Raw genomic sequence first — 15,709 nt, forward strand, 5'->3', positions numbered from 1 at the left:
TTCCCCTTCTAAAAACAAAAATTTTTGTTTTTGTTAAACTTTGTTAAATTAATGAGAAGAATTTGAGTGCTTCTTTCCTATCTCCCTCTCACATTTTCACATGCATCAGTTCCAATAAGAATACTAAAAGATAGATATCTAAAAGCAATGGAGAAAAACGCCTCAACTTCCGAACAAGCAAGAAGTGGCTCCTGTCTTCCTGCTGAAGGTATCACCTTTAACAGCACCACAGTTACTCCTAAAGAGAAGTTGGGTATTACTCCTTCAAGGATACGCTGTCAAAACGGCAGTTTTGCAAAGGAAGAATGCAGGGATGTTGTAGTGTTCAAACATTAACTCTGTCAGTTTCTCTCTCTTTGCTCTGGTATTCCACTTGAAAAGAGGGAAAAAGAAATGCAAATTATTTATTGTTTAAAAACTAAAGTGTTGATTTATCTCAAAATTCATTTCAGCACTACATTAACAAAGATGTAAAACATTAATAATAGAGTAAAATACCATGGAAAATCTTCTTCATAATATCTTTACAACATTTATTTCTATGTATTTGTAATAAATTTAATAAATAGAAAGTTTATTATTTAATACATAAAATTGTTTGCTGCTATGAATTCTAGAAATTACACTTTTCAAAGTATATGGAAATCTGGATTCTTATAAACGAAGTATTATTAAATCTTTTTTTTTTTAAATCTTAAGAGTGAATCTAAGCGTGAGGGACAATTCGAATTCCGTTTGGAGGCATCTTTGAGCTCGTGGAGTAGACATCATGAGCAAAGCTCACCCTCCCGAGTTGAAGAAATTTATGGACAAGAAGTTATCATTGAAATTAAATGGTGGCAGACATGTCCAAGGAATATTAAGGGGATTTGATCTCTTTATGAATTTTATGATAGATGAATGTGTGGAGATAGCAACTAGTGGGCAACAGAACAATACTGGAATGGTGGTAATACGAGGAAATAGTACCATCATGTTAGAAGCCTTGGAACGAGTTATGAACAATAGCTGTCTTCAACAGAGAAATCAACCGCTTCCACATGTCCCCTCTCCACATTTTACTGCGATGAAAACTGGGTCGTGTACATTTTCTTACTGAACTTTTTTGTTAAATAAACTTTGGTAATAGTCAAAAAAAAAGAGTGAATCTAGTCATCAAAATCTTAAATATGCATTTTAAACCACCAAATTCTCCCACTTGTAGATGGTACTCAAAAGAAACTAGAGTTTAGAAAACAATAACAAAATATTGATAATTTATAATCATTATCTAGTCTTCTGGGCCCTTTTGACTCTGTACCAAATGTATTTCACAAGAGACTCTGGTCTAGCAATTTCCAGCCCTAGTTCAACATTGACTTTAAATATAAATTTTATTATTTAATAAGTAAAATTGTCTGCTGCTATGAATTCTAGAAATTACAGACTTTTCAAAGTATAGGGATATCAGGATTCTTATAAACATGAAGTATTATTAAATCTTAAGAGTGAATCTAGGGACTTCGCTGGTGGCACAGTGGTTAAGAACCCGCCTGCCAATGCAGGGAACACGGGTTAGAACGCTGGGTCTGGGAAGATCCCACATGCCGCAGAGCAACTAAGCCCGTGAGCCATGACTACTGAGCCTGCACTCTAGAGCCCGTGAGCCACAACTACTGAGCCCACGTGCCACAACTACTGAAGCCCGCGCAACCTAGAGCCCGTGCTCCGCAACAAGAGAAGCCACTGCAATGAGAAGCCTGCGCACCTCAACAGAGTAGCCCCCACTCGCCGCAACTAGAGAAAGCCCGCATGCAGCAACGAAAACCCAATGCAGCCAAATAAATAAATTTATATTTTAAAAAAAAGAGTGAATCTAGTCACTCTTAAGGTTGAGTATAAAAGCAGATATACACTGCCCTTGAGGGATAAGGGACAACTGACCAAAATGGGAAGCAGCCCAAGGAAATCAAATGTTAAATTCCCGGAAAAAACAGATAAATAACCACCAGAACCCACTAGGGTGCTTTAATTATTGTTCTTTGAGTATTTTAATTATTGAAATAATAAAAATAAAAGTTGTAAGAGTATTTATAAATGAATCTCCCTTTCCCTAATCTTCAAAATTCAAAATATGAATTTCTATGTCTCTTAAAGAAAAAGGAAACACTCTTCAAATGAGTAAATAAACAACCTAGAGAAACTCGAAAAAGTTTGTCTCACCGGTGCTTCTGACATGAGAACAGGATGCAGGCTGGCTTCTGATTTGACATGCATTTTGTAGGTATGATCCAAAATAGCCTGGAAACTATCCCAATCTTCAACTAAAATATAAGATTAATACCTTGAAAATAATGCTTAATCGAAGATTAATACAGCATCTTTTGAGAGACTGTGTCTAATGGTTTAGCACTAATATTGACACTGTAATATACAGAACCTACTTATTTTACAGCTCTGCCTCATAACACAGCACTTCATATAGACATCATCTTTGTCTTCTAGATACGGTTTCTCCAGCCCCAACAGTTACAACCCCTAGACCTGTCCCAGGTGTAATTAATGTATCAAATAGACGTAAAATACCAAATAAATATTATTCAGTAAGTACTTATTAAAGGCCCAAAACGCAATTCAAATGGTAGGAGAAAACACAGAAGAACTGTATGATCTAGAGCTGACATTTAAAAAGCTTACAATCTATATGAAAAAAGATGTAAAGACTTAAAAAAAAATTAGAGAATAGTATGTCTTCAATTTGCCTTCCACCTAAACATCCCACTGAAACTGCTCGCAGAAGTTACTGATGAGCTTCTAACAGGCAAATCCAGTGGATACATTTGTAATCTCATCTGACCTCTCTAAATTACTATCTGACACTACTGACTCAAGAGTTTACAAACTTTTTCTGCCGCAGTCCAACAAAGCAATGTCATTCCTTGTAAACATACTTCTATAGGCCTCTCAGGATGGGGTTTTTTTGATCAATGGACCTCCTCTGTAGCTTTAACTTCTCTTTCCCCTTCTTAGCGTAAAGCTCAGTGCCACAGCTGAGAACAATGAGAATCACTGGACTTCTTTACTTCTAGAACTTTTTCTTTTCTTGGCCTTCTCCTGAATTTTCTCCTACTTCCCTAACTGTTCCTTCTCATTCTCCTTCACAGGCACCTCTATTGGTTACATACATGGAAATAAATTTTCATAAGGAATCCTATCCTCAATCCTCTTCTCATATCCCAAACTCTTTCTGGTAAAAAAAAAAAAAAATCAACTCCATGTCTTAAAATCTCTCTCACCTGCTTATTAGATCAGCACCTATATTCAAACACTTTGAACTAATAAGCTCATCTACTTGCTGTGCAGAAAGAGCTAACTTAGCAGACCTGAGAAAGGCCTGCTTGCAAGGCTGACCCTTGGCTGGCATCTAGGAACTTGTTTGGTAAACAGTTCCCTACACTGATATAAAACTTTCCCCAAATACGAATAGCTCACTGTGCCTCAACTGTTTATACAGTGTGGTTTATGTGGAATACCTTTCCTTCTGGGAGTCTGGGGTTTTGGAACATGTTAGGCACAGAGTACCTACATGACCAGCCCCTAATAAAAACCATGGGTACTGAGTTCTTCTTTTTTCTGTATCCAAAAGACAGTCATTTATTCCAAGTATCAAGATAATATAAGAAATAAAATATTTGCAACAAAAAATGTCCTTCCAGTTTTTTTTTAACAGCTCTCTAGAGGTATAATTTTCCATAACATAGATCCATTTTAAGTGTACAATTAAATGATTTTCTTTTGTAAATCTACAAAGTTGTGTGAATATTATTACAATTTAATTTTAGAATATTTCCATCATCCCAAAAAGAAACTTCATGCCCTTTTGCAGTCACTTCCCATTCCATCCACAGCCCCAAGCAACGACTACTTTACTTTCTGTCTGTATAGATTAGCTTTCTCTGATCATTCCATATTAGAGTAATCATACATTATGTGGAGTTTTGCATCTGATTTCCTCTATTTGGCATAAGGCTTTTGGGGTTCTTCCATATTTTAGCTTATATCAGTATTTTGTTCTTTTTATTGCCAAATAGTACTTCATTTTATGGGTATACCACATTTTGTATACCCATTCATCCAATGATGCACCTTGGGCTATTTCCACTTTTCGGCTAATACGGATAATGCTGCTCTGAACGTTTGCATATATGTATTTGTATGGACATATGTTTTCAGTTCTCTTTTGTTGATACCTAGAAGTGGAACTGTTTGGATTACATGGTGAATTTATGTTTAACCTGTTAATAAACTGTCAAATTTTTCCAAAGCTGCTGAACCATTTTTTGTTCTCTCCCAGAAACAGATATGAAGGTTTCAGTTTCTCTATATCCTCATCACACTTGCTATTGTCTGTCTTCATAATATAGCCATCCTGTGAGTGTGAAGTAGGGTACTGAGTCTTTAATGAGCTCTACTAGTAGACCACACACACATGTTCCTGGTTACTGGAGGGATTAAGCGCATCCTTTATGACTTCACTGTAAGCTCTTGGAAGCTTGCACTGGTTTCCTCTGGACTTCTCTACATGCCCCTTTTTTCTGTCAGTTCTGCTTTGTATTCTTTCAGCATAATAAACCTTAACTGTGAGTACACTGACATGCTGAGTCCTGTGAGTCCTTCTAGTGAATAACTGGAACTGAGAGTGATCTTGGGTCTTACACTTGCTTTTTAAGACCATAAAACTTGCTCCTTCCCCTGCTATTCCTACCTCAATGCATGGTACCCCCCATTCAGTGACTCCAATCAAAAATCTAGGAAACTTTCTCAACTCTTTAAACACTTAGTACCATTTGTCTTGGATATCTCTGACAGCCACCTCAGGATCTCTGCCATCAGTATTAAAATTTTAACCCTCTTCATTTCTCATTTGGACTCACCTCCCTAACTGATCTTCCTATATCTAGTATCTCCCTCCAATCCAGCCTACACAGGACTGTTAGACTAATCTTTCCAGCTGGCACATATGAGCATTTATATATAAAATGCTGTTTAAATTCCTTTGGAGTTACCTTTCAGTTACCAGCTTAATATACTCCTGGCATTACAAGCCCTTTTATGATTGCTCTCTGCCTACCTTTCCTGCAATTGGCCATAATGTACCTACTGTTACAGCCATACTTAATTGATGACACTTCTAAACATGGAAGTTTCTTCCACAACACCATCTCTTCACACATGCTGGTTGCTCTAATTTACCCAGCCTTGTCAGTCAGGCTAATTCTTATTCAGTGATCAAGATTCAGTACAAAAGTTACCTCCTTTGTGAAAACCATCTCTGACCCCCAATGATAGAGTTATATACCCCCCGTCTCTAATCCCACTGCTTATCAAACATAGTTACATTATAGCACTTATCCTATATATATATATGTGCATGTGTATATATATACACACACACACACACATATACACATATCTATCTCCTCTACCTATGAGTTTCTTGAGGAAAAGGAACACGTTTTATGCATCTTTGTATTCTCAGTGCCTGGAACATCAGTTTATGGAATAAAAACAACAAAAAAAATAGCTGATGTTCAACTTTTAAGAAGCCATTGGTTTATATCTAAAATATACTATGCATACTCTACATTTCGAATCAAATCCATAGAAAAAAACATCGTACCCATCCCATTTTTCAGTGGTGAAATGGCCTCTGTATTCTCCCTCGGAACACGCAGGGCATTAGTATCTATGTAATAGGTGGGACCGCCTTGTTTGCCTTTATCACCATCTATTTCCATCAATGTACTTCCATCATCTCTTTCTACCACCATACCAATAGCAGTAGGGAAATCCACCTGTAAGAGTCAAAAACATTATTTACAAATTTTACCTGCTTTTACCAAGAAGTCATTTCCACCAACTAATGTCTTTTACCATATTTGAGTCAGAATTTCCGCATGAATTTAACTCTACATGAATGGCTTTTGCATATCCAATTAACTCTACCATTCCACTTACCTTGGGACAGTCCTCACCAGCATACCCAGCTCTCACAGTATAGGATCCAATGTCAAAAACAAGGGCTCCAACTTCATCTGAAAAGATGAAAAGATAATTAACATTGACGACTTACAAGTATCATGTGAAAATTAAGAGTACTTAATGTGCTTATATTCATATTATTACTAGCTTGAACCAAGTTTTAAATACACCTTGAAGATTCACTTAATTAAAATATAACAAGTCATACACAGTATATCAGTAGAGGTTCAATCAGGAAAGAGGTGGTACACTAAAATTAGGCAATTTAAGGAGAGTTTACTTATTAAAGGGTCTACTTACAAAAATACAGGCAAAATATAGGAAAACCAGAAAGGGCAGTATGGTACCCTAGGACTAGTAATAACAAATCTGTTGCCACACTTAGAATTGAAGAAACCAGAACCCGGAGAGAGACCTGTATTGGGAGGGCATCGGACAGGAGCTGTGATCTTCAGTTGAGGGATGGAATCAGCCTTGGCTGACCCTGAGGAAAAGGAACCAGACTAATACATTTGCCAACCTCTCTCACCACTGGCTAGGGTGATCTTATAATTTCTCACCCTAACTGAGCCACTACTGAATGTGATAGGAGCCCCTATTAATAATTATACCAGGACAAGAGACACAAAGCAGCAAGTATGGTTACCCTACCATTGGCCAAACCAGAGGCCAAGAGAGTCCACTGATGCAGTCTACAAGGGTCAGTCTTTAAGGGCACAGAGAGGGTGGAAATGGGTGGAAAGTGGATCTGGAGGGGCAAAGGAAAGCTATCCAGTACACTAAGGCATACCATTTTTTTCATACGTTAATCAACATGATATTTCATGCAATTAGGGAAGAAACTTAGCAAAACCCCAAGAAAAATAAGGAACCTAAAGAATAAGAATTTAAGGTATAATAATATAGGCCAGGTAAAAATCATTAAAATGAAGGTATCATTAAAGTTTGCACATTTCCAGATTTGTAGGAGATAAAAGTTTAATACTGAGAGAGAAAGCTAGTATTTTTTTTCATATTCAAATTCAGAGAAAAGCCTCTAATTACACTTTAAAAATACTTCACCCAAAACAGCACGCCTCCTAAAACAAAGCACTTGGGTTTTCTAGGCACTGATTTTTCAAAGGATTTTTTCACTCAGTCATTAAAAATAATAAAGAAATACTACTTAGCTCAATTAAATTGACAAAAATTAGTAAGGCTGGTAAGACCAAGTATTGTCAAAGATGTAGAAAAAGAGGAGCTCTTACACATTTGCTAGTAAAGTTGTAAACTGGGACTTCCCTGGTGGTCCAGTGGTAAAGAATCCGCCTTCCAATGCAGGGGATGCAGGTTCAATCCTTGATCAGGGAACTAAGATCCCACATGCCGCGGGGCAACTAAGCCCACGCGTCACAACTACTGAGCCCATGCGCCTCAACTAGAGAGCCTGCGTGCCGCAAACTACAGAGCCCTGGAACCTGCGCTCTGGAACCCGCACACCACAACTAGAGAGAAGCTCACGCGCCGCAAAAAAAAAAAAAAGTTGTAAACTGATACAACCACTATGGGCAATTTAGTCATATCTATTAAAGTTGAAAATGTGCATACATAGAAATTACACTTACGTCTTCTCTAGAGAAACTCTCTCACGTATATCACAAGGAGACATGTAAGAGAACGTTCACTGGCTATGTGACCTCAGGTGATTTACTAACCTCTCTGCCTCACTTTCCTCATATGTAAAATATGCATAATAGTCCCTATCTTGCAGGATGCTAGAAGTATGGAAGCACTTAGAACAGTACCTGGTACATAATAAGCACAATAAGTGGTAGCTGCCATTATAATTATTATCATCACACTGCGTGCCACAGGAAAAGGTAGGAAGATTAAATGGTCTCTCAGTAGGAAAATAAACTACAGTTTATTCATAGAGTGAAATACTACATAGCAGTTAAAAATGAATGGTCTAGGGCTTCCCTGGTGGCGCAGTGGTTGGGAGTCCGCCTGCCGATGCAGGGGACGCGGGTTCGTGCCCCAGTCCGGGAGGATCCCACATGCCACGGAGCGGCTGGGCCTGTGAGCCATGGCCGCTAAGCCTGCACGTCCAGAGCCTGTGCTCCACAGCGGGAGAGGCCACAACAGTGAAAGGCCACGTACCGTAAAAAAAAAAAAAAACAGAAAAAAAAATGAATGGTCTACATCTACATGTATTAACATGGATAAATCTCAAAAGAATTAGTTTAAAAAGCTAGTTACTATGCACACATATTTTGATACTACTTAATTCGTTATGGATTCACTCACTTAATAAAAGTATAAAAATATGCATAGGGTTGGGGAATATTACATACCAACTTCAGGTTTCTGGTAACCTCTAAGGAGGCAGAGAAGAGGAATCTATATCAACAATATAGATTTTATCTATATTGTTGATTTCAACAATATCAATTTTATTTCCTAAAATATCTGAGGCAAATTTGACAAAACATTACATTTATTTAATCTCAGTAGTGAGTACAGAAGTATTATATATAAACTTACATATACTTTACTTTTTAATGTTTAAAGTATTTCAAAAACTAAAAAAATAATTTAAAAAATAAAGATCAATTATTACACTACAATTATCACAGTTGAGAGATGGTGTCCTTACAGAATAGTGATCTCATTTTTATTGAAATAAAATGAAGAGCCACCTATGTTTGAAAGGAAGTTTCTGTATTTGTTACATTTCCCAAAGTAATCAACTTTTCTCTATACAATCTCTGATCCAAATTATTTTGTCTGAAAGAAAAGGTCCTTAAAGCAGAACACTGCATTTGTTTTCACCACAGCATGTAAACTAAGGTACAAACAGTAAGTATTGTATACCAATGACATGAACTGGTAAACTCTAACACTTTGATTACCAGAATGTTGGGTAAAGAAATATCCTAACTAAATGAATTAATTGCTTGGTTAACCAAAATTTTCTACTCCTGTTCTCAAGGATCAAACTTTTGCCTTGCACCAGGGCTTTTAACCTTTTCTGTTCCATGGACCCCTTTGACAATGTTCAAGGCTGAAATTCATATGCTGAAGTCTTAACCCCGAGTAACTTAGAATGTGACTGTGTTTGGAGATAAGGTCTTTAAAGAGATGATTAAATTAAAATGAAATCATTAGGGTGGGCCCTAATCCAATGACTGATATCCTTACACGAAGAAGAAATTTGGACACAGATATGTACAGAGGGAAGACCATGTGAAGACACAGGGAGAAGACGGCCATTGAAAGCCAAGCAGAAAGGCCTCCAAAGAAAACAACCCTGTCAATACCTCATCTCAGACTTCTAGCCTCCAGAACTGTGAAAAAATTAATTTTTGTTGTTTAAGTCACCCAGTCTGTGGTACTTTGTTATGGTAGCCCTAGAAAACTAATACAGACAGCTTAGGACACTTATGAATGTCTTCTTAGAATGTTTTCAAATAGACTATAAAAGAAACTAATTAGAATAAAATTCAGTTAGTTAGGGCTTCCCTGGTGGCGCAGTGGTTGAGAGTCCGCCTGCCGATGCAGGGGACACGGGTTCATGCCCCCGTCCGGGAGGATCCCACATGCCGCGGAGCAGCTGGGCCCGTGAGCCATGGCCGCTGAGCCTGCGCGTCTGGAGCCTGTGCTCCACAACGGGAGAGGCCACAACAGTGAGAGGCCCGTGTACCGCAAAAAAAAAAAAAAAATTCAGTTAGTTATATCCCTGGACTCCTTAGGGAGGCCAAGGACTCCATGTTAGCAGTCCCCTCCTCTAACTTACCCTTTCTTAGGTAACCTGCTCCACTCTTACAGACTCAATTTCTACCTAAACAGTGGTACTTCCAATCTCAAATCTCTCTCAAGCCCTCACCTTCATCCAGATCCAGATCTCAAACTTCTTACTGTACACTGCTTTCACCTGATGTCCCATGAGTACCTCAAATTCAACATACCTGAAGCACTGTCTCCTTGTCCCCGTCCTGCCTAATCTAATCTCAGCTGTGCTTATCACAGTTAGTAGTGGCTCCAGTCATCAGAGGCAAAAATCTTCCTGAACACCTTCATATCCCTCATCAAGTTCTGACAAATATTTCTGCTAAATATTTCTCAAATCCCTTCTTCTTTAATACCATTGCCACTGCCTTGAGTCAAGCTCTTATCTCAACCAGGAATTACAACTCCCTACAGGTACTGTGCTTCCATCTTTACCATCTCAATCCACCTTTCAAACTGCTGCACTGTTATCTTTCAAAACTGTAACTGAACATTTTGGTACATAAATCCTTCAATGAAAAGAAAAGGGAGAATCATTCAGTGGTTTTCCATCATCCCAAGATAAAATTCAAATTATTCTACCCAGGTGATATTCAAGACCTAGCATAATCTGGCAGCAGTCTCTCCTTCCACCTCATACACTACCATTACTGAAGATTATGTTGTCTCCTAAACACACCATCTACTCTGCATACGCTGTCCCTCTCTATTCTTCTTTCATCATCCTCATAACCTCCTTTGTAAAGTCCCTTGACTCTTCCACATTGAGTTAATAACTTTTTTGTCTGTGCTATCTTTGTATCTTCTATATATTGTCATTATTGAACATACTTCACTGAATTTATCATCCATATAAGACACTATAAACTATAAGCTGCACCATTAGTTCACGCACCACTAGGAGAAAAACATGCTGCCAATTAAGCTCTGCCACGCCATCAATAATATTCCAACTTCAGCTTTAAATGTGTGTGTGTGTGTGTGTGTGTGTGTGTGTGTGTGTCTGGGGTGGAATGTACAACTAAAAATAAATTAAATATGGTGTCTATTTATTTGACTGACTCACAAGACTGCGAGTTTCTTGAAGGCAGAAGCTATACTTTGCACATAGCAAGCACTCAAAATTTTTTTGTGTGAAAAGAAAAATCTAACAAATCAGTTATTTTCCTGTCTTAATCAGTGTGGTAAACTGGACATAGTAGAATTTTAATTGGAAGAAGACTCTTGATTCTCAGAATTTGGAAACCCTTTCACAGTAAACCCTTTGGAAAATGTGACCCACTATAAATACTGGCCATACAGTAGTAGCTCAAACACAAAATCATACACTTATTTTTGTGAGTTTTATATACTTTATATGTGAAATAGGCTTTAAGATATATTCCTCTACATAAGCAAATGAGAAACAGGATGTTTATTCTGAATACCTAAACCATACATGAGTATGTTGTGATTCCATACTTGAAAAATGGCTTATGGAGAAACAACCAAAATCTTTTTATTTTTAATTTTTTTTTTTTATGGGGAAGGGTTTTACTGAAATGCCTTTTCTTTTCCTGCTCCCCACTTACTAGAAAGTTATGTAACTCTAGGCTGGTTAACCTCTTCTACACCTCATTTTCTTCTTTAATAATATGGGGATAAGTAGTACCACCTCCAGTGGTTGTTGTGGATTAACTGACCTAATGCATGTATTAAATGCAATGCATGAAAAGCCTCTGGAACAGTTCTTGGTACACAGTATGCACTCAATAAACGTTAACTGTTGGCATTATTAGTATCCATTTCTACGTTAGTCACATTAAACAATGCCTTGTAAGGAAATACTCAGTGGACAGCCTTTAGGTTCTTGGATCAGTGAACCTGAAAGTCAAAAGAGTCAGCAGCCTCCATAAGGCAAAGGTACATAGATCAGGTCTTTCTGTCAGGATTACATCTTCTGATGGGGAAGAAGTAAATCATGAAGATCCACTAGGCTTTCTCAAAAGTAAAACTGGAAAACTACTGACTCTCACATTTGAGAAGTCAAAACCAAAAGCATATATGGAGAAGGAGAGGGTGAGGGTCAGCGTGTCACCTGAGTGGGGACTCAAACGTCACTCCAAAACTACTAAAACCTTTGAAAACCTTATTTTCATCTCCTACCTATAAAATGCCATCCGCTTCAGAAAGCAACAATAACAAAAGCAGCACTTTGGGTTTGCCTCTTTCTTCTCTAACTCGTCAAACACAACACAAAGCATGAATCATACACATCAGTGCTTCATCTAGGTATCTTGCAAAACCGGAGGCTCTGACTCAGTAGATTTAGAGTGGGGCTTAAGAGTCTGCATTTCTAACGAGCTTGCAGGTGATGCTGATGCTGCCGATCCTTGGATCATACTTTGAGCAGCAAGTGTAGCATTATCCCATTTACCTTCACAACCACCCCAATGGGTAGGAACCATCATTCCACAAAAAAGGAGCCTGCAGTTGGGAAAAGTTAAGTAACTTGCCCAAGGCCAATGAGCTTACTAAATGGTGAGCCTGATATTATTCTAACCCCGGTCTGTGTAGTCCCCAGGCCCGTGGTAATCGTTCACTACACCGCAGCCCACCCAACCGTAACCATCCTTCAATTACATGTGTTCCTAAATTAAGCCGGAGCAGACCCGCCCACAGGTAACTCCGGAGCATCCACAGTCAATAAATAGGCAAGAGTCACTGAAAGGTGTGAGGTAGAGTGAGCTCGGGGCGCGGACGCAGAGGAGGCTGCGTCCTGAGTGACCGCCACTCCTTCAATCAGTTCCACTCCTCAGGACTCGCTCTGCCATCTCCGGGACGCCGCGGAAACCTTCCGTCCACGCCGGAGAACTGCCAGGACCTCCCAAGTTTAAGAACATGCGAGCGCACACACGCCGACAGAGCCGGCTGTGAGACAGGAAACCCCGGGGCCGGTCACCCCAGCCGCGGCTCGTCGGGCCGGGCCCCCGCGAGGAGCTGCCCGCCTAGCCCCGAGGCGGCGCGCACCCTCGAAAGCCGGCTCCTCCGCGGGCCGAAGCTGGCAGGAGCCGCAGGGGGCGGCGACTCCGGGCGCCTGAGGCACTCGCTGAGCCGGGGCGGGGGGGGGGGTCCAGGGGCGGGCAGAGCGCGGGGCGGAGATGGGGCGGGGAGGCCGGGGTCCCGAGACAGGGAGACCGGAAGGGCCGCCGGGGAGGAGAGGGGAGGGCTGGGGGCGGCGGTTACAAATCCCACGCGCTAAAAAGGCGCGCTCTCTCCATCGGCCGCACTCACTCACCTCCCCCGTACACCCCGCCGCTCATGGCTGCTATCGACGCGACTCCTACGCTAAAGGCCACCCGGTGAAGTGACTGCAACGGCCGCGACTGCGGGTCCGGAGAAGCGTTGGTCCCCGACTCCCTTAACTTCCACTGCCACCCCCCTCAGGCAACAAAGCGGCGTCCACCCCGGCGCGCAGTCACACTTGCTGTCTCCCTCTTATCAGCCAATCATGAGAGGCCCGACTACCCTTCAGCCAATCAGAATGAGGCTCTGATGCATCCCCGCCGCGGCACAGCCAGTTTAGCCAATCGAAGGCATCCATGGGGGCGGGGAGAGGGGAAAGCGACGGAAGGAGGAAGGAGTTGGGTTGCGGAACTGGGAGGGCGGGGCTTTCCTAGTGGGCGGGAAAGTGGGGCGGAGGGAGCAGGAGAGGGAGGAGGAAGGCCAAAGGCAAGAGTCGGGGGCGGGCCTAGGGGTGTGGCGGGGCGGGCCTAGGGGTGTGGCTGGGCGCGGAGGAGCGATGGCAATCCGGTAGAGCGAGGTAAACCTCTGGAAAACATCTGGAATTTGAGGTGTCCCCACGCAATAGTTCCGACGGTTCTGGATTGTAGTGAATGAAGGTTTGGTTTTTTTTTCTGAAAAAGTATTTTCAACTAACTTATGTTGAAAAAATTAAATGTTATGCTCCACTTTGGGGTAGGAGGCACCAATGAATCGTACAAATCAATAGGACCCAGAAATTTTAACAAAGGTTATTAATAATTAAAAGAAGAAGGAGATGATAAACTATCCCAGCTAAATTTATGTATCACTTAAAAAAAATTTTTTTTAAGTGTCATCAGTTTCTTTTATCCTGTGAGACAGGTGTAAAGCAATGTAATCAATCCTCATCCAAGCAAGCGCCTAGTCCTAAATACATCTCAGGACGGTCTGCTTAGTCCCCTATGTCTACCAGCCCAGTCCAGATGACGGTTATCTTTCCCCTGGATTACTGCAACAGCTTGTCGCTTGCCTCTTGGCCACACTGCAGGCAGCCTGATCTATAAAAACGCCCAAATCATATACCCTTGTGGGTTGAGAGCCATTAGTTTTTTTTTTTAATAAATTTATTTATTTATGGCTGCGTTGGGTCTTGCTGCCCGCGGGATGCGCCTGGATAGCCATTCTTAAATTGGTTTGACTAGAGTCTAGACATATAGGTAGTTCTTAACCTTAAGAATAATTGAATAAAACCCCATCAGTCTCAGTGCCAGCAGCGCGGCAGAAAGTGATAGAAGGGTGGGAAACAAGGCTAGTGAGAAAACCCTTTCCTGTTCACTTAGCAGTATAATCTCAGTATCCCTGATCATTTAGAAACTCCGTTTACCCAATGAGATAATGCAGAAGTCAGCAAACTATGGCCCCAGAGCCAAATCCAGCCTGCTTTTGTGTGTGTGTGGTTTTTTTGTTGTTGTTGTTTTTAATTGTAATTTTTTACCAAAAAATTTTATTGAAATATAGTTGATTTACAATGTTGTGTTAGTTTCAGGTGTACAGCAAAATGATTAAGTTACACATGTATATACAAATATATATATATTCGTTTTTTACATTCTCTTCCATTGTAAGTTATTACAAGATATTGACTATAGATAGTTCACCACTTTGTTTTTGTATGGCCAGTGAGCTAAGAATGATTATTGCGTTAAAAATTTTTTTAAAATATTTTTAAGAAAAACATTTTGTGATATATGAAATTCACATTTCTGTGATAATAAACTAAGTTTTACTGGAACACATTTATGGCTGCTTTTGCTCTGTAAGGGCAGAATTGAGTTTTACTACAGAGGCCCTGTGGCACACTAAGCTGGAGGATGCATTTACTATTGGATCCCTTATAGAAAGAGTTTACTGACCCCAGAGACAGTGCATGTAACGCATCTACCACAGTGCACCAAGTACTCTATGGTAACTGTGGGTCCCATGATTACAGCTCTCACTGTGGATATATAGCAAATCCCCCAAATAATTCTATTTCCACTCTATGTTTTTATATTGTGTTAGACTAATAAAGCTGATGAGATGCAAAATGAATAAAATATAAAAACTTACTTTGGTAATAGTTAAATATTGAAGAGATACTATTTTTGTTTATAATACACAATAATCCATTTTTATCAATTTACCATTTAAACACATAGTAATTCATACATAGCAATTTAAATAGATTATATATATTGATATCTCTTATCAGTACTATCTCTAACATCTCCCATGGAAATAAGATACCATCTGGGTTGAAAAAGAGTGAAATATTTGTCCCACTAGTTCAGAGTGCATCAGAAAACAAAACAGTTCTGCAGGGTTAATAAGGACCACACACCTAGCCTCCAGGGAGGCCTGAGATTCTGTGACTGTCCTCTCCCACAGAGAACACACTGGAGTGCTGAGGACTCTTCAGTCTGGCAGCACAAAGAGACAGCTTGAGAAAATACTGAAAAGTCATGGTGAGGTGTTTTTACTTAAAGTGTTTTGCTTCATTTGATAATTTGGAAAGACATTAGAAAACAGATCAGCACAATGAATGTAGCCAACGTTTTACAGTAACTTTAAATGGACTACAGTCTATAAAAATTTTTCGAATCACTATTTTGAACACCTGAAACTAATATATCGATAA

At 39.9% G+C, this 15,709-nt stretch overlaps 1 protein-coding gene and 1 pseudogene across 1 annotated transcript in view; one reads left to right on the plus strand and one right to left on the minus strand.

Annotated features, from left to right (window-relative positions):
* ACTL6A (actin like 6A) overlaps positions 1 to 13,234 on the minus strand; it is a 27,528-nt gene extending 14,294 nt beyond the window's left edge. The window contains exons 1-5 of the mRNA XM_030863020.2: positions 13,067 to 13,234; positions 5,998 to 6,074; positions 5,660 to 5,834; positions 2,203 to 2,303; positions 275 to 372 (exon numbers count right to left, since the gene is read on the minus strand). Coding sequence (XP_030718880.1) covers positions 275 to 372; positions 2,203 to 2,303; positions 5,660 to 5,834; positions 5,998 to 6,074; positions 13,067 to 13,091 — 476 coding nt within the window. The 5' untranslated portion in view covers positions 13,092 to 13,234. The remainder of the gene's footprint in view (positions 1 to 274; positions 373 to 2,202; positions 2,304 to 5,659; positions 5,835 to 5,997; positions 6,075 to 13,066) is intronic.
* LOC115856632 (small nuclear ribonucleoprotein G pseudogene) lies at positions 721 to 1,099 on the plus strand (annotated as a pseudogene).
* Positions 13,235 to 15,709: the final 2,475 nt, after the last annotated feature.

This window comes from Globicephala melas, chromosome 4 (genome assembly GCF_963455315.2).
Source record: "Globicephala melas chromosome 4, mGloMel1.2, whole genome shotgun sequence".
NCBI classification, from domain to species: Eukaryota; Metazoa; Chordata; class Mammalia; order Artiodactyla; family Delphinidae; genus Globicephala; species Globicephala melas.